At 40.7% G+C, this 23,958-nt stretch overlaps 1 protein-coding gene across 8 annotated transcripts in view; it reads left to right on the top strand.

The window, feature by feature from the left end:
- Positions 1-23,958, top strand: part of LOC140728506 (formin-like protein 2) — a 237,700-nt gene that overhangs the window by 169,688 nt on the left and 44,054 nt on the right. For all 8 annotated transcript variants that reach the window (XR_012099089.1, XM_073047320.1, XM_073047319.1 and 5 more), the window contains exons 5-9: positions 608-691; positions 3,749-3,901; positions 13,825-13,933; positions 15,378-15,454; positions 17,602-17,695. Coding sequence is in view for 7 of the 8 variants with exons in the window: in XM_073047320.1 (XP_072903421.1) it covers positions 608-691; positions 3,749-3,901; positions 13,825-13,933; positions 15,378-15,454; positions 17,602-17,695 (517 nt within the window). In the remaining variant the exon portion in view is untranslated. The remainder of the gene's footprint in view (positions 1-607; positions 692-3,748; positions 3,902-13,824; positions 13,934-15,377; positions 15,455-17,601; positions 17,696-23,958) is intronic.

Below are 23,958 nucleotides of genomic sequence, written 5' to 3' on the forward strand. Positions count from 1 at the left end.
CTTCTCCTTATAGATGCTGCCTGGCCTGCTGTGTTCCACCAGCATTTTGTGTGTGTTCTTTACACCTTCAGTTTTAAAGATAGAGCGGGCAGTGTTCATTAGAGTAAAAGTACTTCTGGTTTACAAATCGGATTTATTTTTGGAGTGGAAGATTCCCTGCCTCGACAGTTTGATTAAAAATTTCATTTCAACATCTTCTTTCCCTGACACACGAATTTGTTGTCTTCATTTAGCTGTGGGCCTGACTTTCATAATGTATAGAGTAATGCTGAAATTTAAATGCTCCACGTCTGGTGGTTCTTGACGTAAAGTGAGTATGAAATCCTGTGGTGCTGTAAAGGAAAAAGGTCATGAAAATTGTGTATTTTTGGTGGTCTGGTGGGGGATGGGGGTGTCAGGAAATAATTAACTACTGAAGAGCTCGTTGTGTTTGATTATCCATTTCTGGTGATTTTACTATATCAGCAATAGATACAGACCAGAAACTCCTGAGGTTTATTATTTTTGCATTATATTTTTGATAGACTGGGCTGATTAACTATTACGACTTGTTTTTTTTTAAGCTATATGTCCTTATACAGTATGCCCATTTTGTTTTCTTTCACAGTTGGGTGAGAGAATTTTTGAATGAAGAGAACCAAGGTCTCGACATACTGGTGGAGTACCTCTCCTTCGCACAGTGTGCAGTTACGTAAGTAGTCCTTTTGATCATCAGCCAGTGAAAAGTTTGTTTAACGTAGTATGAAGCTAAGCAGGACAAAAGTATCAAAGAGGGTACCAAAAGTATTTTCAGATATATAAAGAGTAAAAGAGAGGCGAGGGTGGTTATTGGACCAGTGGAAAACTGTCGCTTGAGAAGTGGTAATGAGGTCAAGGGAATGGTGGGCAAGCTGAATAAGTATTTTGCATCAGCCTTCACTGTGGAGGACACTGGCAGTATGCCGGAAGTTCAAGAGTGTCAGGGTGCAGAAGGGAGTGCAGTTGCCATTAGGGTGAACGTACTTTGGAAGCTGCAGGGTCTCCCTGTAGGTAAGTCACCTGGACCAGATGGGCTGTACTCCTTGGTTCCGAAAGGGTTAGCTGAAGAGATTGTGGAGGCATTAGTAATGATTTTTCAAGAATCAGTTGATCCTGGCATGGTTCTGGAGGACTGGATTGCAAATGTCACTCCTCTCTTCAAGAAGGGAGGAAGGCAGAAGACAGGAATTTTAGGCCCGCTAGTCTGACTACAGTGTTCGGGAAGATGTTGGAGTCCCATATTAAGGATTAGGTTTCAGGGTACTTGAGGGCGCGTGATAAAATAGATTGTCAGCATGATTTCCTTAAAGCGAAATCTTGCCTGACAAGTCTGATTGAGTTCTTTGAGGAAGTAACAGGCAGGACGGACAGAGGAGAGTCAGTGGATGTTGTTTACTTGGATTTTCAGAAGGCCTTTGACAAGTTGCCACACATGAGGCTGCCTAACAAGATCTGAGCCCGTGGCATTACAAGAAAGCTATTAGCATGGATAGAAATATGGCTCACTGGCAGGAGGCAAAGAGAGTGGGAATAAAGGGGGGACTTTCTGATTGGCTGATGTTGAGTAGTGGTCCACAGGGGTCTGTATCAGAATCTTTTTATGTTATATGTCAGTGATTTGGATGATAGAATTGATGGCTTTGTTTTGCAGTCAATAAAAAGATAGGTGGAGGGGCAAGTAGTGTTGGGGAAGCAGAGAGTCTGCAGAAGGATTTAGACAGATTAGGAGAATGGACAAAGGCAGATAGAATACAGTTTCAGGAAGTGTATGGTCATGCACTTTGGTAGAAGGAATGAAAGTGTAGACTCTTTTCTAAATGGAGAGAAAATTTAAAAATCCGAGGTGTAGAGAATCCTTGTGTACAATTCCCTAAAGCAGGGGTTCCCAACCTTTTTTATGCCATGGATCCCTACCATTAACTGAGCGGTCCATGGACACGAGGTTGGGAATCCCCTGCTCTAAAGGTTAACTTGCGGGTTGAGTCAGTGGTGAGGAAGGCAAATGCAATGTTAGCATTCATTTTGAGGGGACTAGAATATCAGAAGAGGGATGTAATGCTGAGACTTTAGAAGGTACCGGTGAGGCCTCGCTTGGAGTATGGTGAGCAATTTTGAGCCCCTTATCTAAGAAATGATATGCTGACACTGGAGAGGGTTCAAAGGAGGTTCATGAAAATTATTCTGGGAATGAAAGTCTTATCATATGAGAGAATTTGGTGGTTCTGGGATTGTACTCTCTGGAACGTAGAAGAATAAGGGGTCTCTCAGTAAAACCTGTCGAATGTTGGAAGGCCAAGGTAGTGTGGATATGGAGAGGGTGCTCCCTATAGTTGGGCAGTCTAGAGGCATGACATCAGAACAGAGGGAAGCTGATTTAGAAAGGAGATGAGGGGGAATTTGTTCAGCCAGAGGGTAGTGATTCTGTGGAAATCTCTGCTACAGATGGCTGTGGAGGCCAGATAATTGGGTATATTAATTGATAGGTTCTTGATTGGTAAATGCATCTAAGACTACGTTGCAACAGGCAGCTGTGGAAATTAGGTCTTTAGGTACATTTAAGGTGGAGGTTGATAGGTTCTTGATTAGTCAGAGTATGAAAGGTTACAAGGAGAAGGCAGGAAATGGGGTTGCGAGGGAACTGGATCATCCATGATAAAATGGCAGAGCAAGCTCGATGGCCGAATAGCCTAATTCTGCTTCTGTCTTCTAGACGTACATACACATTAGAACCTAGAACTGGAAAAAAGTCTCAGTAAGTAGAGCGATGATAGGATTGAACTTGTGGGTAGATGATGAATTTCCAAAACTCCTTTGCTAGTTTTCCAGGAATTAATGAGCACAAATAATTACTTTAATGAAAATGCTTTTTCCATTATAGAAGATTCATTTTATAAGAGAGAGGGCACCATTCCTTACAAATGCTTGTGTCAATAACAGTAAATCTATGTATTGCTGAATATTTTGATAGGACGTGTTTAGAAGCTTAAAACATAGAAATCTACAGCACATTACAGGCCCTTCGGCCCACAATGTTGTACTAACCATGTAACCTACTCTAGAAACTGTCTAGAATTTCCTGACTGCATAGCCCTCTATTTTACTATGCTCCATGTACCTAAGAGTCTTAAAAGACCCTAATGAATTGGCCTCTACCACCTTCGCCAGCAGTACATTCCACGCACCCACTATTCTCTGTGTGGAAAAACTTAACTCTGACATCCCCCTTTGTACCTGCTTCCAAGCACCTTAAAACTATGCCCCCTCACGTTAGCCATTTCAGCCCCGGGAGAAAACCTCTGGCTGTCCACGCGATCAATGCCTCTCATGATCTCACCTCTATCAGGTCACCTCTCATCTTCCATTTAGTTAACTGCTGAACTCAAAATGTTCCTTGCTAACCATGTATTTTCTGATTTGGTAGCAGTAAAGTATTCTTTAAAATACTTTTAACTCGTAAGTGTCACCTTCTGGTGTGATTTATGAGATGTGGAGTTTTTTTCTCTTCCCCCCGACGTAAATATGTAATTTTATACATCTGCATAAACTATGTTTAATAATATGTATCCTGGATCAAAGTACAGCTTAACCTTTTCCTTGAACATCAACATTTAGTAAAAGCAAGATGTTTGACAGGTGATGTATTGGTTGATTGTGCTCTGCATTTTGATGGCAGACTTGTTTAACCTTATTGAGTAAGAAGTACGTTGTAATTTGCCGAAATCTTGTTCAGCTTTGACTATGAAAGTGTCGAAAATAATGTGGAGAGTGCAATGGACAAAGGCAAGCCTTGGAGCCGTTCCATTGAGGATCTGCATCGGGGGAGTAACCTGCCTTCGCCTGTCGGCAGTGGTTTGGCCCGGGCATCCAGGCATTCAACTTTACGGTAAGCTGATGACGGAACACTTTGATATCCACAGCAAAAGGGGCAAGGCGATGATGGCAATGTGGTTTCCTGTCGGCTCTTAAATACAGGCTTCTTGCACAGTATGTCAATTAAAAGTCTGCAAATTATTTTACATTCTATGAACTCAGAGTCTAATCTGGTTGTCAGTCTATTTGAAATTACTGCAACTATTTGTACACTTGTGATAATTTAACATTCTCACTAGTTATGTATAAGGGCCTAAAATAAATTCAGATCGTCAGTGCACTTTTCATATTACAATTTTGTTCACTATGATAATCATTTTTTTTTTGTAAGTTGATACATTGTTGGTCAGATGTTAGGTCTTAGCGCATTATACTTTGTTGAAAATATCCAAGGTGGATTAATAAAGTGGAATTGTCAGATGACTCTAAATGGCTGTATTTGCCCAGTTTATTCTACAAAAACAGCTGCTCTTAGTTCTGCCCATGAGTTGGGAATTCTGCAAAATAGTTGGCATTGTATTTTTGTGATCAAAATATGCCTGTCTAGTTGAGTGGGATAGTCAACCTTATCACTTTCTTAATCTGGTCTTTCCCTTTAGTCTTTATTAAACCTTTTGTTTCTGCCTCACACTCTGAGGAAAGACATTGCTCTGGGAGCATTCAGTTCCTAGCACAGATCCTCCCCAGTTTATCAGTTCCCTAACTTGAGTACACCCTGGACGTTTCAACAAGTATTTGGAAGACTAATGGGATGGATTTGCTGGAGGCTGTGGGGCTCTGCCAGTAAGGAATTCACTTGCTTTTTCAAATGTGAACTATTCAGGGGTTATGACCAGTTCTCAGGAATGGAAAGCTGGCATAACTGAAGAAATACCTGTACATTAAAACTCCTGATGAAGGGTCTTGGCCTCAAACATTGACTCGTTTACTCTTTTTCCATAGAGAGTTCCTGCTGAGTACCTCCAGCATTTTGTGTGTGTTGCTATTGAGACTCCTGTTTGGCTCCATGCTGAATCCAGTGTATAGCGTAAATCATGCCATGGCTTGATGTACATGGATGATAAAAGCATAAAAATTAATATACAAATTTTTTTCATTATAATGATTTCCAAATTCGAAATGACCCCTACTCTTACAGTGCATCGCAGGTTTTCTGCTGTTAAATCTTACTAAATTCTGGAAACATTAGCCAGTATCTTCTTGTTTTCATACATGTCCAGAAACCTCCGTAGTCATGTTTTTGTTTGGATATTTATTAAAGGGACAAGGGCACTGTGACACTAAAGAGACACACGTACTAGGTTAGAGGTCGTTGCTAAATGATAATTAAGACAAATTCTGAGTTCGCTGGATGACTAAGCTGACTGCAATACCTTACTCAGTAAGTAGTTCCAGATCAAGCTGAGAATAGGAATGACCTTTCATAGCACCTTACAAAATCTCAGAATGTCACAAAATGCTTTGCATGTAATGAAGTACTTCTGAACAATCAATATTATAATGTTAAGATTGTAGGATTCAGTGCTCCCAGCTATTTCAAAAAAATTCCATGACCAGATAGTCATTGCTTTAGTGATCCAATTTGAAAGATAAAACTTTAGTCAGCATGTTAACTATGTGCTCGTTGCATCAGCGTCACTTTGAGTAATTCCCTTAATTTATTTTAAAGACGTGGTTTAAAATCCACATCCTGATCCTAAAAATATAAGCTCAGACAATTTAGGAAGGCAAGGATGCCAGATTCTTTCCTTAAAGATCATAGGTCAAGCAGAGGCTATGCACAAGCAACGATTGTTTGAACAACCACCAAATTCTGTGGGGATAAGGGGCTGATCCAGGGCTCACTCCTGCTTCATCCAAAATCACAGAAATGCTGTCCAGACGTGCCTTACAGCCGATGTTGACTCATGTCTTAGCTCCTTCATGAGTTAGTGAATCAAACCTATACATCACCTTGGAGGAAATTCAGTGGTGAAGTTTTAATGATTGAGTTTCTGTTGCGTTTCAGTTGAAATTGAATTACGGTACTGTGTAAAATTCTGAGGCACAAATCGGTAGCTAGGGTGCCTAAGGTTTTTGTACAATACTGCATTTGTCAACGTGAAACAAGAGCGAGTTTGTAATCTGGCGGGGGTGAAGGAAGTTGGAAGTGGCAATGGTGGAACGCCACCAGAGAGGTGAGAGGCAGGTGGCATAGACAGTGGGCTGGGAAAAAACTGGAACAGAAAATTGGGCTGAAAATGGTAGATGGAATTTAATGCAGACAAGTGTGAAGTGTTGCACTTTGGTAGGATTAACTAACCACAATAGGTCTTAGACAGTGAAAGGTGGAAGAGCACTGAGGAGTGTGGTAGAATGCAGGTCCATAATTCAGTTAAAGTGGCGTCACAGATTGATAATATTGTAATGAAACTTTTGGCACGTTGGCTTCATAAATCGAAGTATTGAGTACAGGAGATGGGGTGTTATTCTGAAGCTATATGAAACATTGGTGAGGCCTAATTTGGAGTATTATGTGCAGTTTTGGTCACCTACTTGCAGGAAAGATGTAAATAAGTTTGAAAGTACAGAGAAAATTTACAAGGATGTTGCCAAGTCTGGAGAACCTGAGTTATAAGGAAAGATTGAATAGGTTAGGACTTTATTGCTTGGAGTGCAGAGGATTGAGGGGAGATTTGATAGAGGTATACAAAATTATGAGGGCTGTTGATAAGGGAAAATGCAAGGTGTGGAGAGGCGGGTGGGTGGGTGTGGGCAAACACAGCCTTGAGACATCAGGCCAGATCATTCGATTCCAAACAATTGGCTTATTGATCATTACACAAAAGGTCTCTCTGGTGCTTCCTGCTCCCTTCCATTCTCCCCCTTTTCCCATCCACGATTCCCCTCCCTCTGTGCCTTCCCACTCTCAGTCCATATCAGAATGAGGTTTATCATCACTCACAGATGTCATGAATTTTGTTTTGTGGCAGCCAGTACAGTGTAATATATAAAATTACTACAGTACTGTGCAAAAGTCTTAGGCTCCCAAGCTATATACAGTATGTGTGCCCAAGACTTTTGCACAGTACTGTATACAGTGCTTTGAAGTGTACTGCCACATGATACGATGTCTAGGCCTCCAATTTTACTCTTGTCAATTTGTTTATTGAATTGCTCGGAATGCTAGTTACATTTGGTGTGTATAACACTATAACTGAGTAAGGGGAGCTAGTTTTCCGGGTTTCAGAGCAGTCAATTTATCGGTGACTGTGATAATCCATTAAACTGTCCTGCATGCTGAGCAAATCAAATTTGTGAAACATCTGGTAGCAAGTATCTGTGTCAAATCATGACTGAGATTGTGCCTCTTACCACAGACAACTTGTTAAAGCAGTGGCTGTCGAGATCATTCTAATAGTGCACAACTACTGGAAAAGGCGAATGTTGGAAAATGACAGCAGTGATTTGAGGCAGATTGGGGTTTAAGAACAGGAGCGTGCCAGAATGTATTGACTCATTGTAGGATCACGCCAGTAAACCACAGGAGTGTTTTCAGGCTGCTTTGGCTGTCTTTCTGGATAAGTCATTGCATGTCTGTTTCCTGCATTGAACAGCCTGCCTCAAAATGCTCTCCTAAAATACACATTACACAGCACGCGACTGTGTTTCTCCTTCTCAGTGTATGAGAAATGTGCATTACAAATTACTTTTTTTTTGGCTTCTGGAGTCAGTGCTCTGTGTATTTATTTTATTTTTAGAGATACAGCGTGGTATAGGCCCTCTGGCCTTTCGAGCAGCACCCCCACCCCAGCAATTTTCTGATTTAATCCTAGCCTAATCATCGCAGAATTCACAGCAACCAGTTAACCTACCAGTCTGTATGGCTTTGGAATATGGGAGGAAACTGGAGCACCTGGAGGAAACCACGCGGTCACGGGGAGAATGTACAAACCGCTTCCAGGCAGCGGTGGAAAGTTGTGTAAAACGCTACTTAGACCATAAGACCTAGGGGCAGAATTAGGCCATTCAGCCTATTGAGTCTGCGCCACCATTCCATCATGGCTGATTTATTATCCCCCTCAACCCTATTCTCCTGCCTTCACCCTGTAGCCTTTGACATCCTCATTAATTAAGAACCTATCAATCTCTGCTTTAAATATACCCAGTGACTTGGCCTCCACAGCTGTCTGTCATAATGAATTCCACAGATTCACCATTAAAGAATTAATTAAGGAATTAAAGAAATTCCTCTTCAACTCTGTTCTAAGAGGATGTTCTTCTATTCTGAGGCTGTGCCCTCTGGTCCTAGACTCCTGCACTATATGAAACAATCTCTCTGTTTAGGTCTTTCAAATTCTATAGGTTTCAGTGAGATTCTTCTAAACTCCAGGGAGTACAGGCCCAGAGCCATCAATGCTCCTCATCATTGACTCTTTCATCCAGAATCATTATTGTGAATCTCCTCCGGACTCTCTCCAATGCCAGCTCATCCTATCTTGGGTAAGAGGCCCCAAACTGTTCTCAATGACTCAAGTGCCCTTCCACCTATCCTCGTATCATTTGCAAACTTGGCCACAAATCCATCAATTCTGTCATCTAAATCATTGACATATAATGTGAAAAGAATCAGACCCAACACTGACCCCTGTAGATAACCACTAGACACCACAGCCAACCAGAAAAGGCCCTGTTTATTCCCAGTTTTTGCCTGTTGCTAATCAGCCAGTCTTCTCTCCATGCTAGTATCTTGCCTGTAATACCGTGGGCTCTTGTTTAATGTCCTCATGTGGAGTACTTTGCCAAAGGGCTTTTGAAAATCCAAGTGTATAACGTCCACTGATTCTCCTTTGTCAATCTTGCACATTACTTCCTCAAAGAATTTCAACAGATTTGCCAAGCAAGATTTCCCCTGCTGATGGAAACCATGCTGACTTCAGTCTATTTTATTACATGCCCTGAAACAAAAAAAAGGGTAAAGATATGATTGTCATGGGAGATTCCAATATGCAGGTAGTTTGGGAAAATCAGGTTGGTGCTGGATTCCAAGAGAAGGAATTTGTAAAATGTCAACAGAATGGGTATTTTAGATTGACTATTCTGTAATGAACCAGATTTGATTAAGGAGCTTAAGGTAAAGGAACTCTCTGGAGGTAGTGATCATAGTAATTGGTCCTGCTGTTTGAGAGGGAAAGCTAAAATCAGATGTATCAATATTAGAGTAGAGTAAAAGAAATTACAGAGGCGTGAGAGAGAAAGCTGGCCAAAGTTGATTGGAAAGGGACACCAGCAGAACAGCAATGGCTGATGTTTCTGGAGGAAGGTGCAGGATAGATACATCCCAAAGAAGAAGAAGTATTCTGAAGGGAAGATGAAGCAACAGTGGTTGGCAAGAGAAGCCAAAAGCAGCATCAAAGCAAAGAAGAGGCATATAATATTGCAGAAAATAGTGGGAAGTTAGAGGAAGCTTCAAAACTAGCAGAAGGAAACAAAAAGAACAAGGGGGAGAGAAAAGATGAAATAGGAAGGTAAGCTAGCCAATAATATAAAAGATGGTACCAGAATTTTTTTTTTCCAGAAATATAAAGAATAAAAGAGAGAAGAAGTGTGAATATCTGAGGAAATGCTGGACAAACTTAATAAGTATTTTCTGTCAGTCTTCACTGTAGAAGACACCAGCACTAGTTCAGTAATTCGAGAGTGTTAGGGACAGAAGTGGGTACTGTTGCTATTACTAAGGAGAAGTTGTTTGGGAAGCTGGAAGTTCTGAAGGTAGATAAGTCACCTCGACCACATAAACTACATCTCAGGGTTCTGAAAGTGGAAGTTGTAGAGATTGTGAAGGCATAAGTAATGACCTTTCAAGAATCACAGGATTCTGGAATAGTTCCGGAGGACTGGAGAACTGAAAATATTACTGCACTGTTTAAGAAGTGAGATAGACAATATATAGGAAATTATAGGCCAGTTGTCGACCCCCCCCATCACTACCTCTCCAGCACCAATTTTCCAGTTGTCTGATATCCTCGCTTTATTTCTTTTATTCTTTATATATCTAAAAAAAAATTCTGGTATTGCAAAGAAGAGAACATCTGCAGATGCTGGAAATCAAAGTAATACACACAGAATTCTGGAGGAACTGAATAGGCCAGGCAGCATCTGTGGAAAAGAATAAACAGTCCGTGTTTTGGGCCAAGATCCTTCATCAGCACTGATAAAGAGTCTCAGCCCTAAGCATTGACTTTTTTCTCTTTTCCATAGATGCTACCTGGCCTGTTGAGTTCCTCCAGCATTGTATGTGCAAAACCTTTTGGGATCATCTTTTATATTATTGGCTAGCTTACCTTCAGATTTCATCTTTTGTCTCCTTATCGCTTTTTTAGTTACCTTCTGTTGTTTTTTTTTAAAAGCTTCCCAATCCTCTAGCTTCCCATTCTTGTTTCTGCTTTGCCTTTGATTAATATCATTGTGAATGATACTTTTAATTCCCTAACCCCACATACTCTGTTGCAAAAAAATACATCAGTCGTATCCATGCTCTTAGATCAGGTATTTCCAAACAGTTTTTATGCTGTTGACCCCTACCATTAACCGAGGGGTCCGTGGACTCTAGGTTGGGAACCTCTGGACTTTCTAAATTCCCTTGAAGACCCACTGCATCCTTCTTGTAACTTATGCTAGTACCAAACAGCGTAACAACAACTCACTTGGAAATGTTACAATTGATCTCTTCATCTAAATCAGTGAAATAATTTGGGAACAGTCTGGGATTCAGCTCTGACCCTTGTAGCACCTCATTGGTCACAGTCTTTCAAACTTCCTTAACCAACATTCACTTCATGCCAGTACATTCCACCCTGTTACAATCTCTAATTTTATTTAATAACTTCTTGAATGGCTTTCTACATGTCTGAGAAACACCACATCTGCCGGTCCCACTTTATCTGTTCCATTGGAGTCATAGAACGATTAAGCAAGCCCTTTGGTCACGGTTACATCCTGGTAGATCTTTTCTGCACTCTTTCCAGTTTTAACCTCATCTTTCCTATAATGGGGTAAACCAATTCTATACACAGTACTCTTCATGTGGCCTCACCAACGACTTATGCCACTCAACATAATGCCCAAAATCTTATACTCCACACCTTGACTGACGAAGGCCAGTGTGATAAACACAACAAAGTCTGCAGATGCTGGAAATCCAAAGCAACACATGCAAAATGCTGGAGGAACTCAGCAGGTCAGGTAGCATCTAGGGAAATTAATAAACAGTCGACCTTTCAGGCCGAGACCATTCTTGAGAGTCTTGAAAAATGGTCTCAGCCTGAAAGGTAGACTGTTTAACCATTTCCATAGATGCTGCCCGACCTGCTGAGTTCCTCCAGCACTTTGTGTGTTTTGTGGTATGATAAATTTCTTTTTTAACACTCGTCTGAGATGTCGATTTCAATTAATTAAGCACTGTACTCCTAATCCCTCCGTTTTATTACATTACCCAGTGTCTTACTGTAAGCCCTACACTGGTTTGACTTTACAAAATGCATCAGCTCATGTTATCTGTATTGAAATCCCATTCCAACCTAGTTTAAATCTTCTCGTGAAGAAGTAACACAATTCCCTGCAAGGATATTAGTCCCTCTCTGGTTCAAGTGGTATCTGTCCCTCTGAGCTCTCTTCTCTTCTTCCCCCACCCCCTCCCCCCGGAAGTGATCCTAATAGTTCTAGAACCTGAATCCCTGTTCCCCTACATCAGCTCCTCAGCCGCAAATTCATCAGGCCTATCCTTCCTTTTTCTGAACTTGCTAGCACATAGGACTGGGAGTAATCTGCAAACATTACCCTTGAGGTCCTGTTTCTGCTTCCTAACTTGTTAACCACTCTCCCTATTCTCATTCTCAGACCTTGCTCCTTGTTTTACCGATTTTGTTCATACCAATGTGTACAGCAACCGCTCACTGTTCATCCTCCCCTTTTTCTTCCTGATTTGATAAAAGGATTAAGAGTTTTTTTTACTTTGGTCTGATTTTTTTTTTACTTAGCTGTAGTTGGTCCACTTTTCTATTATTGGCATTTGTATCTTCAGAGGAATATTTATGTATTGATAACAGTAAAATAACTCTTTACATATTGCTTATTATCATAACTCTTATTGTATTTTCCCAAGTCACTGTAGATAACTCATTTCTCTTAACTCTGTATTTTGCTTTGTTAGATTTAAGATCTGCAGCATAAAGTGAGCCTGGAAATTCCACCGTGAATTGAAGTTCATTTGGTTTATTTCACTGTGCAGTCGTTTGTCCAGAATGCTTTACCACTGCTTTTGCACCGATTAGAGTGTGGAGCAACCCCAAATCTACTTCCATAATTTAAAAAGGAATTGTTGTGTGAGCAATTACAGCCATGCGTGAAGTTTGAAATATTGCACACAAGCTGTCAGTGTAAAGAATGTGACCATTTTATTACCTCCAGATTAAACTTGGCTCTGTAGGTTCTAGTCCCATTCCACAGACCTGATTAAAATATCTCAGGCAGACTCTTTAGTCCCCAAACTTTATTGCAAATCTTCTTTCACGTATGCCAGCAGCTCGAATCACCCTCTTATATACTCTTCCTATTTTACATATCAATTCTGTCCCTGTTTAGTGAATATTTAACAATCTACCACTGCACAATTTTTCCATTTTACTTCCTTTGTAACTGCCTCTCCCTGGAGCAGTCTTGGTTGCCCACCAGAACTACCAAAGTTTGGAAATTTCAGGCCTGCTGTATTGAAACGTGAGGCTTATCAGCAGATCAGGTGGGCAGTGTTGTACATGAAGAACAGAGTACGGTAGTTCTCCCAAGTTTCCTGGTGAATATTTATCACTCACGCAACATAAAATAACAATTACCTGATTATTATCTCACTGTTATTAATAGAAACTTGCTGTGCATAAATTGGTAATCCTGTAGTTTGTTTCATGAAAACTGTATGTTTCTGAAGTGCTTATTTGTAAATTCTAGTGCTTGCTATCATTAAGGTCTTGAATAGGATGATACTTTTGAAAGGGCAAATCTTGTGTTGTAGTTCTAAGTATTTATTGAGTGAAATATTTGTTTTCGTGCAAAGTTGATTTGAACCTCACTTGGTACACAGCTCATTTCTTAAAGGTAGTAGCGAAAGTCCACATTATTTTTTAACGTAGATTTTTTATCAAAGAAATGGAAACTGAATGAAGTTTAGTCAAGATGCAGGTTTGGGAGAAGTGAGTGAAGTTGGGGAAAGGGCCGGTTTTTCATCTTGAAGGGCTTAATCTGTTCTGCCTGATAGATAGTAATCATTAAAGGAGGAACAGTCCTGGTCAGTCCTTGTCTTTTTAAGTGTAGATTAAATCTATCCCTCAGGACTTTCTGAATAATTTCCCTACCACTGACGTTGGGCTGTTAGATCCGTAATGACATAATTACCTGAATACCTCTTCTCATTACTGTCATCAAGGAGGAGCTTGAAGGCAAACACCCAATGATTCAGGAACAGCTTCTTTCCCTCAGCCATCAGATTTCTGAATGCACGTTTATGAACAATACCTCACTACATTGTTTTTCTCCTTTTGCACTACTTATTTAATTAAATGTATATTAGAGAGCGATTTTATATAAATATAAAAATAAAAAAAAACCATAATTTACCCAGTCTTTAATATTATGTTAGGACCCCAGCAATCTCCTACCTTCCATCCCTTAGCACCCTGGCACACCTCCCAGCAGTGATTTATCCACCTTTATGCTTGCTGAGGAATTTTATCTGGGGACTTTTAAAAAAAAAACCCACTTTTTGTCTGATTCCTGAATACATTTTTCAAGCTTTCTTGACTTAAGAATACAGTGCTTTTTAATTTAGATTCTAATGCTTTTCTTTCTTGGTTTTGAATTATGTGTATTGATGTTCTAAGTACTTTCTCTATCATCTACCTATAGGTTTAATACTTTGCCAAGCAGAAGGACGCTGAAGAATTCTAGATTAGTGAGCAAAAAGGATGATGTACACGTCTGTATCATGTGCTTGCGTGCAATTATGAACTACCAGGTACACAGAATAAATGCTTTTCTGTTTCTGTATTCCAGCCTTTTGTACTCTTCCCCGCTGTGAGGAAGGATTTGAATGAACCATTGTCACTGTTGGCTGTGAAGTAAAGCTTCTGCTTCAATGCGTTAAAATAATGACTTTGTTCCAGCTATCAATTCATTCTGAACCTTTCATAAAACCAATCTTGTTTCTGTTAGTAATGTGTACTAAGGCTCACAGAAAGAATCTCCAGACATGTTATACCAAATGTCATGTTTGGAGATTTCAGTAACTGTAAATCGTTGTGTTTTTTGCAGATATAAGGGCAAAAAGAAGTGATAGGAAGTGATTCCTATTTATTATGTTCAGACGAAGCTGAACTCTGCCTGGCCTTTCCCCAGTTTGGACCTTATTGATGATTTTGTCTTGCCCTTGAATTGCTTCAAGGAATTGGGCATATGCAGACTGATTTCTTCTCCTCTGTTCAATCATAATGCTCACCAAATTATGGTGACGTTTTTGTTCAGCCGTATAAAATCTGTTGATTATTGGCTGCATCCAGCATTGGAATAGTGATCGCTGGCCTTGTCTTGCATTTGACCATGGAATACAGGAAACTTTCCATCTTTCCAAAAGTGCTCCATGTTAGTAAACCAAAAACAGTCTGCAATAATCCTTTTGCAGGAAATAATTTGAGTCCGTAATCTTTTTAGATTAAATAATTTCATTATGTGGGAAAAAGCGGAAACTTTTTCACTCTACGTCTTACGGAAAGTCCTAATGCGAATTTATTTAATAAGTTAATGTAACAAGTATGCAGTGATGTGAGAACTTGTGGTTTGTTATCAGATTCTGTATCTACAGGTTTTGACTACCACTCATTTTTCTTGTATACTTCCCATGCATTTGCAGCCCACTCTTTCAGCAAACAGTTGTTTCTCAGTTTGTAGGTTAATAATTTCCTATTGCTATCTATTGGATCAAACCCTGAGCTTTACAACAGAGACCGACTTGGCTTACAGAATTCAGTTTTGGTGTTGTAATAGTGCCATTTGTCCCTCAGTCATTCTTTGACAGGATGCATAACCCCCTTGTAAAAGCTCACCTTACCAAGACCACGTATGTACATTGGAGTTGGGTATAAGAATATTTTTATGCATAAACACAGGAGGTTGTACAGATACTGGAAGGCCAGAGAAGGACACTTAAAATGCTGAAGGGATTCAGCAGGTCGGGCAGCCATCTATGGACAGGAGATGTTAACTCTTTATTCCAGTCCATAGATGTTTACTGTTTTGCTGAGTTCCTCTGGAATTTTGTGTTAATATTGTCGTGCACTCTTGTCAAGCTCTAATAATTAGAGAAAATTATTTGTACCAGTTCAAATTAATTTTGTTCTTGACTGATAGAGTAGTTTAGCTCTCTTTTCTTCATGTGCTGTAAGATGTGTTATCTTTTATTGCAGTATGGCTTTAATATGGTCATGTCACACCCACATGCTGTAAATGAAATTGCACTGAGTCTGAACAATAAGAATCCGAGGTAAGCTATCCTTTCCATTTGAAAAACATGCTATGACCCTCTACTGATTTAAAGTTACAGTACCTACTGCAAATACTGAAGAAATAAATTGTTTCAGATTTGTAGGATTTTCGAGTTATACTCTGAAAATTGTTATGGCAAGAGAATGAAAATAGATCCCAAATGGGGCATAGATGTTGTTTGATTTTTAATGCACAATTTTGGTCTTAATTATTGATAATCATAATTTGATGCTGCTTTTGTCTTAATCAACAGAACATCTTCAGGCTTAGCAACTAAATTCCCGTCACTGCCTGTTAGGAGTTTGTAAGTTCTCCCAGTGACCATGTGGGTTTCCTCTGGGTGCTCCAGTTTTGTCCCACGGTCCAAAGATGTACCAGTTGGTAGGTTAATTGGGCATTGTAAATTGCCCTGTGGCTAGGATTAAACTGGAGGATTGCTGGGTAGCGTGGGTTGAGGACTTGGAAGGGCCTACTCCACATTCTCTCAATAAGTAAATAAAAATGACTGTTCAAATACAGATTTCATCACATAGTCTGTACTCCTGGACTCTATGCTTCCACTTCTGAAGATGGGTGTTAGGTTTGGGATAGCTTCGGGACTGAAGCTGTGGAGAGCCTACTGGGAAGAATCTGAAGGGAGATAGTCTTTCCTACCCCAGAGAAAAGCATGTCAACCTCACACTACTTAGTCTCTCTTCTGCAGTGTCTTGTGCTGGTCTCCCTGGTCTTGTCTTCTCTCTTAGTCGGGGTCCTGGTTGAAGCAGTTACCCCTGATGGTTCCTGTAAGTTTCAATAAAGGGGCTGCAGTACAGAACTTGCACTTCTTGGACTGTGAGAGTATTTCCAGAATAAGAGGTATTAGAGTGTTTCTGAAACAAATCAAAAATCCAAGAAAGACTTCAAATTGTTTCAAAAGTACATTAGCACCAAATGAACAAGAAAGAGTGATAGACTTCAAACCCGGCCCCATTGTATACGACTGCCCTTAGACAATAGGAGTCCATTACAAGACCCTGGAAAATCTATTCCCACACTCGGGCACCATCTCTTACCATTGCTTTCAATGCACCAGCACAATCTTTAACCAACGAAGAAAATGGTAATTGAAGATCGAGACCTCAGATGTTTCTTATACCAGGCAGCAGTTACGATAAGCAAACTAATATCAGTGTGCTCTGCCAGACCAGCGTCCCGAGCACTCAGGCCGTAGTTGCACTTGCCATTGAGAAGCCCAAGTTGTTAGTTTGTCTATCATCAGCTTCCTGGAAATGGAAGCTCTGCCACGTGAAAAATATTGCCAGGTGGAAAGGGGTTAAGAGCCAAAGGTGTGCTCAAAGCTGCCCTTGAAACAATACAGGGAATCAATCCCTGGCACATGGCCACTCAAAATGGGAAGGAGGATGTGAATGGCGTTGCAAGCCTCTGTCCCATGTCAGAGGAGTCAGTGAAAGCGCTGGATGTGAGGCAGAAGGAGTGAACATGTAGGATTGTTCACCTGTCCCCGGAGTTCCCAACCTGGGGTCCATGGACCCCTTGCTTAATGTTATTGGTCCATGACATAAAAAAGGTTGGGAACCCCTGACCAATCTACTCTGTCAAGCACTGCCTGCCCCATCTGTGGTACAATCTCAGAACTCAGGGCTGAGGTGGAATGCTGTATTTCTCAGAAGGGCTGAAATGTTCATTCAGTTGTTTGTGTTGGGAGATGGTGTTAGGCAAGGCACCATCCAACAAAATAACATTCAGCCATCTCCTGAGCACCAGAAGGAAGCAAGTGTCATTTATGACCTCTGAGAAGCTGTTAATAGTGTGCGTTTGAAATTCTTGGGGAAGATGTTTTATGTTCACTGTGAGGTAAACTGCAGTCATGACATCACATTGCTAGGGTGATTCTTTAACAGTTGATGGAGTAATTGAAAAAAGCCATCAAAGCATCTTGCTTTTAGGAATATGGTATATCAACCTCTAGTGTATTTTTAAAAAATATTTTTGTTAAATATGGGGGAAATGTAATCCCAAAATGAAACACCATTGTTACCTGTGGATGAAAGTTTCCTGTGTGTATGTCCAGTACAAAAGAACTCGTGTAACCGGTATTTTGTGTACCCTTTGAGCTGTTAATGGTCTTGTTTACTGTCTTTGCAGAACAAAGGCGCTGGTCTTGGAGCTGTTGGCAGCGGTTTGTCTTGTCAGAGGAGGACATGAAATAATCTTACTAGCATTCGATAATTTCAAGGAGGTATGATTCCTTTCTTGCCAAAGCCACGTGTCATAGAGTAATAGAGCACAGAAACAGGCTCTTTGGCCTACCCGGTCTAGGCTGATCATGGCCTCCTCCCTACAATTTACCATTTAGATGTTGTTTTCCTGTTACCTTTCAAGCTTCTTCCCTTCATGTACCTTCAAATGCCTCTTCTGCCAGCTCATTCCAGGTACTCATTATTATTGTGTAAGGACATCACTTCTCAGGACACTCTTTAAATTTCCCCCCTCTTATCTTGTATCTCTGCCCTCTGGTTTTGAGCTCCCCCAAGCCAGGGGAAAAGATTTGTGACCATCCATCTTATCCATACCCCCTCATGAGTTTATAAACTTCTGTGTGGTCACCCCCTCATTCTCCTGCAGTCCAGGGAATAAAAATCCAGTGCAGACAACTATAATTCAGGCCCTCTAGTCCAGAATCAGAATCAGGTTTAGTATCACTGGCATATGTCACGAAAATTGATGACTTACCAGCAGCAGTACAATCCATAATAATAGGAAAAACATGAATTACTGTAAGTAGGTACATATTGAATAGTTAAACTAAATAACTAGTGCAAAAATAGAAACAAAGTAGTGAGGTTGTTCAATATCCTTTTAGAAATTGGACGGTGAGAGGAAGAGGCTATTCTTGGATCGTTGAGTGTGTGCTTTCAGGCTCCTGTACCTTTTTCCTGATGGTAGCAATGAGAACAAGGAATTGCTTGGGTGATGGGGGTCCTTAATGATGGATGCTGCTTTTTTGAGGCATCACTCCTTGAAAGAGTCCTGGATACTATGGAAGCTGGTGCCCATGATGGAGCTGACTAAGCTTATAACTCTCTGTAGGTTATTTTGATCCTGTGCAGTACCCATTTCAACCCCCACTCCCCCAAACCCCCCCAGACCAGACAGTGATGAAGCCGTTTAGAATGCTTTCCACCGGGGGCATCCGTGTAAATCTTTCCAGTTTGACGGTGTCTTTCCTCTAAAAAGAGGGACTGAAACGGTACCCAATATCCAAGTGCAGCCTAAGCAACAGCTTCTACAAACGCAACATAACGTCCTTATCCCTAAACTCAATATGGGAATGATTTGAATTTTTATTTACAAGATTCCTTCCTTACCATTACAGGAACTTTATTTGCACTTTTTCTTGGACAGCTAAGTGAGCTTGAAGTTTAGTCAACACAGCCTGTTTTTTTCACTTGTCTAGTGCATTAATAAAGATAAGAATGTGCCAGAAAATATAAAAGCCGTTAGTTATGGTGGGAAAGCACTTGTGAAAAGTTGACGTTATTTTCGAAAATACTGCCATTTAACAGTAAACCCTTTGAAGTATAAATTGCTTTCTCTTTTAATCTACTAGGTACAATTTGCCCTCTGCTCTGTAAACTTGTAATAGTTTTCAACTCTTTATGCTTTGGGGATCACTTGTCCGTCAGGTGCTTAGAGACGTTCAGTGTTAGTCTGCTGCAATATATAATCTGCACTTGTAGCGCATTCTCAAGACATCCAGTCACGCTAACTGGACACTGAATCCTGCAGTGGAGCTTGATGTGCATTCAAAATGTCTTGGGTTTCTGCCCAGCCTGATCCCTTTGATGATAACTACCCCTGCTTTAGAACACAAAAATCTTCAACTTAGCTTTTCCATGTTTCCCCTTGGGAAAAGGGACATAAATGTAGCAGAACTTTCTCTACTTTGGCCAGAGGATATTGTGATTGGATCAGTTGAAGTCATACAGTAAGAAATGTGCAACGGAAACTTGGAAGCTCCAGCTGTTTTGCTTTTTGTTGACCGCTCAGATTGTCTGAAACCAAAGACTTTTTTAAAAAAAAACTTGGATGGTACTAAGATACTGGGGTGGAGACAAGTCCCTATCAACAGAGGTTTAAGGTGCTCCTTCCCTCTGCTAGCCTGCAGGTCACCCTTGGCCAAGGTGTAACACCTGCTCAGCCCCCGATCAGGGTCACATGAAGCCATGGGAGCAGGTGGTGGACGGTCCAATGAGCAGATGGTGCGTATCACAAGTCCTGGTTACGCAACCAGAGTATTGATAATGACTGGGGTTAATCTTCTTGTAAAGTCACTGCCCAGAAGAAGGCAATGGCAAACCACTTCTGAAGAAAAATTTGCCAAGAACAATCGTGGTCAAGGAAAGCCCTTGATCGCCTATGTCAAACGACACAACACACAAGGAATCATGTGTCAGTTATTAAAGAGAGAAGAGGGACCTCAGTTTGATTATTACCTCAGAATCAGGTTAAATATCACAGACATATGTCGTGAAATTTATTATCTTTGTAGCAGCAGTACAATGCAATACATAATAATAAGAAAATTCTGAATTACGTTAAGTATATGTATATATAAAATAGTTAAATTAAACAAGTGATGTAAAAATGACAAATTATAAAGAAGTGGTGAGGTAGTGTTCATGGGTTCAATCTCCTTTGAAAAATTGACAGTAGAGGGGAAGAAGTTGTTCCTGAATTGTTGAGTGTGTTGTCTTCAGGCTTCTGTACCTCCTGCTGGTATAAAAACCTGTAAAAAGGAGTTTCAGTTGTTGGAGTATAGTGGGAACAATTGATTTTTTTTCCCCATCTAAGTTTTATCCATCAGAATTTTACATTCCATCTTATGATATTTTTAGTAGCAGAGAAGTGCCAGAAGATCAGAGTTGGGGTAGGAGTAGAAATGGGTTGCCCGAGCCCCTCAAACCTACGTTGCTGTTAAATATGATGGCTGATGTGCCCCAGCTCTCAACTTCATTTCTCTGCCCGTTTCACATTGCCTTCACTTCCCTGATCATTCAAAAATGCTGGCACTTCTGCTGTAAGTGCCTCCACGGAGCGACCCTATCCAACACTAGGCTGGGGAGTCCCAGAGGTTCACTGCCCCCCCGTGAGAATTGCAACGAATTTATGACCTCGAAATTTTGGCCCCTTTTTGGAGCAAAGGAGGATGACAGGTTTCTTGATTAAGAGGGGAACCAGATGATAAGAGGCACCGGACAGCAAGAGACTTTTACCCAGAGCGAAAATGGCCAATATGAGGAGATGTCATTGTAAGGTGTTTGGAGGAAAGTAATAGGAAGTCTCAGAGGTAAGTTTCTTTTTACGGAGTGGTGGGTGCTTGGAACGTGTTGCCAGGGTTGGTGGTAGAGGCAGATACATCAGGGACAATTAAGTAACTAAGGCCCATAGATGATAGAAAAATAGAGGGCTATGTGGGAGGGAAGAGTTAGATTGAATTAGGGTAGGTTAAAGGTTTGCACAGCATCATGGGCTGAAGGGCCTGTACTGTGCTGTGATGGTCTGTGTTTTATGAACATCACTGGATATCATTAAGATAACAAGAAGTGTAGAGGAACAGAGGAACCCTAGGTTATAATTCATGTATTCTTAGAGTTAGCAATAATTAATAATAAAGTGGTTGAGAAAGCGTGTTTGATACTGATATTGGCTGAGGGGTAAGAACACAAGGCATGTAATGCTAGAATGGTGTTCAATATTAGTACAGCAGTTAGTGTACAGCATACTTTATTAGGAGTTTGAAGAGATTTGGCATGTCAACAAATACACTCAAAAACTTCTATAATTGTACAGTTGAGAGCATTCTGACAGGTTGCATCACTCACTGATATGGAGGGGCTACTGCACAGGACCGAAAGAAGCTGCAGAAGGTTGTAAATCTAGTCAGCTCCACCTTGGGTACTAGCCTACAAAGTACCCAGGACACCTTTAGGGAGCAGTGTCTCAGAAAGGCAGTGTCAATTATTAAGGACTTCCAGCACCCAGGGCATGCCCTTTTCTCACTGTTACCATCAGGTAGGAGATACAGAAGCCTGAAGTCACACACTCAGTGATTCAGGAACAGCTTCTTACCCTCTTCCATCCGATTCCTGAATGGACATTGAAGCTTTGGACACTACCTCATTTTGTTTTAAATACACAGTATCTCTGTTTTTGCACGTTTTTTTAAAATCTATTCAATATATGTAATTGATTTACTTGTTTATTATTTTTAAATGCTATTATTATTTTTCTCTCTGCTAGATTATGTATTGTATTAAACTGCTACTGCTAAGTTAACAAATTTCACATCACATGCCAGTGATAATAAACTTGATTCTGATTACTATTCTGGTCTCCCTGCATCAAGGAGGATATGATACACTGAAAAAGGATGTAGGCGTCTTCACATGTGGTAGTGTGGTGATACTGGGGCATGGTATTGTAGTGGTTAGCACAACGCTTTACAGCATAGGAGACCTGGGTTCAATCCCCGCCACCTATAAGGAGTTGGTAAGTTCTTTCCGTGACCGCATGGGTTTCCTCCCACTGTCCAAAGAAGTACCATTTGGTAGGTTAGTTTGTCATTGTAAATTGTCCTGTGAAAATAGGATTAAATTGGGGCATTGCTGTGCGGCACAGCTCGAAGGGCAGGAAGGGCCTTCTCCATGCTCTGTCTCAATCAGTCATAAGTAAATAATCTGGAGCTGTTGGCTGACAGCAATAGTGACCTGGTCTTGATCCTGAACTGGATCACTGTAGGATCTGTGCTGTTTCCCGTGAGACACAAGTAAGTACAGAATGGGAAGGATGTATTTCCTGTGCAGTGTTAGAAGTCAGGCTGCAACATTTATGTATTTGGTGAAAAAATTAGAAAGTTGGAACAAAGGCCTGGACTTGGTTTCGGTAAAGGCAGTGAAGGCAGAAACCCTCACTTTTAAAAAAAAATAAAGTGTTGGATTGGTGTAACTGGCAAGGCTCAAGAGTGGAGAAGTGTGATTAATCTACAACTTATCTAAGTTCAAAGTAAATTTATTAACAAAGTACAGATCTGTCACCATATACAACCCTTAGTTTCATGTTAGTGGGGATATTCGTAGAAAATAAAGAAAACAGAATCACTGAAAACCTGCACACAAGATGGTCAGCCAATGTGCAAAAGGCAACAAACTGTACAAAAAGAAAAATAATAATTAATAAATAAATAAGCAATAACTATCGAGAGCATGAGATGATGGGTCCTTGAAAGTGAGTCCATAGGTTGTGGGAACAGTTCAGTGAAGTTGAGTGAAGTTATCCCATCTGGTTTAAGAGCCTGTTGGTTGAGGAGCAAAAACTGTCCCTGAACCTGGTTAAGCAAGGGCTTGAATAGTTGTGAGCGTCTGTGACTCTTGAGAATAGTCCGCAACAAAACCGGAGTTTGTGACCTTCAGTGGACTAGTTTTGAAGGAGTGTTCAGTTGCCTGGATGCAGTTAAATCAGAGCAATTCTTTCCAGAATTGTAGTCTGTGTTCCAACAGTAATAAAAACACGGTTTAAAAATAGAATGTGTAGTGGAACAAATGACAAAGAAGCCTAAGAATAATAGAATAGAGAATAATTAAAACTAACGTAGGGAACAGGAAGAAAAATGCTAAAACGTTAGTTGCCAAAACACCTAAATTGTCTTGAAGTTTCCTTGTGTAGGATAACAGTTCTATGTCCCTTGAAGTTGAATGTTATCAAAAAACCACTGATCGGCTTTAGTTAAGCATTAAGTTTCCTACTGAGACGCTTCTGGATTTTGCTTCTGTGTTCTTGGTGTGAAAAAGGCAAAGAGACTGCTGTGTTGTAGCAGGGTGTCGGGAGACTCGAATACCTTGCTCTCTCAGCCAGGTGTTCCAGCTCCTGTCAACAGGATACGAATTGGACTTTGATACAAATGATATCTAACTGGAGAAGCACAACCACAAGAAAACCTGCAGATGCTAGAAGCCCAAAGCCACACACACACTCAGCAGGCCAGGCAGCGTCAGTGGAAAAGAGCAAACAGTCGGCGTTTTGGGCTGAAATCCTTGGCCCAAAACATCGACTGTTTGTTCATATACTGCCTGGCCTGCTGAGTTCCTCCAGTATTTTGTGTGTGTGGCTCAAACAGGAGATGCCTTGTTTGAGGAAAACTGGACAGGGTGAAGAGTAAATAGGCTTTGGGAAAGCACACTTGACATTCATGGCCTTTTGTGCTAATGGTATCTTACTCTGGGATATGATGTATGCCAGAGTTGAAAATCAGCATCATTCTTGAAGCTGAACGAACAGGTTTAAGTGATAAACACACTTGAACCACCAGTCTTTACGTTGTTAATTGTGCCCCATCTGCTTCTGCCATCCAGCTGTTTTGCCAGTTAGAATTTTGCTGCATTAGACTGTGTGCGATCACGCAATAGGTGACGTTAGATTGTCAGCTTATGTGACAAGACTTTC

Source organism: Hemitrygon akajei, chromosome 5 (assembly GCF_048418815.1).
Source record: "Hemitrygon akajei chromosome 5, sHemAka1.3, whole genome shotgun sequence".
NCBI classification, from domain to species: domain Eukaryota; kingdom Metazoa; phylum Chordata; class Chondrichthyes; order Myliobatiformes; family Dasyatidae; genus Hemitrygon; species Hemitrygon akajei.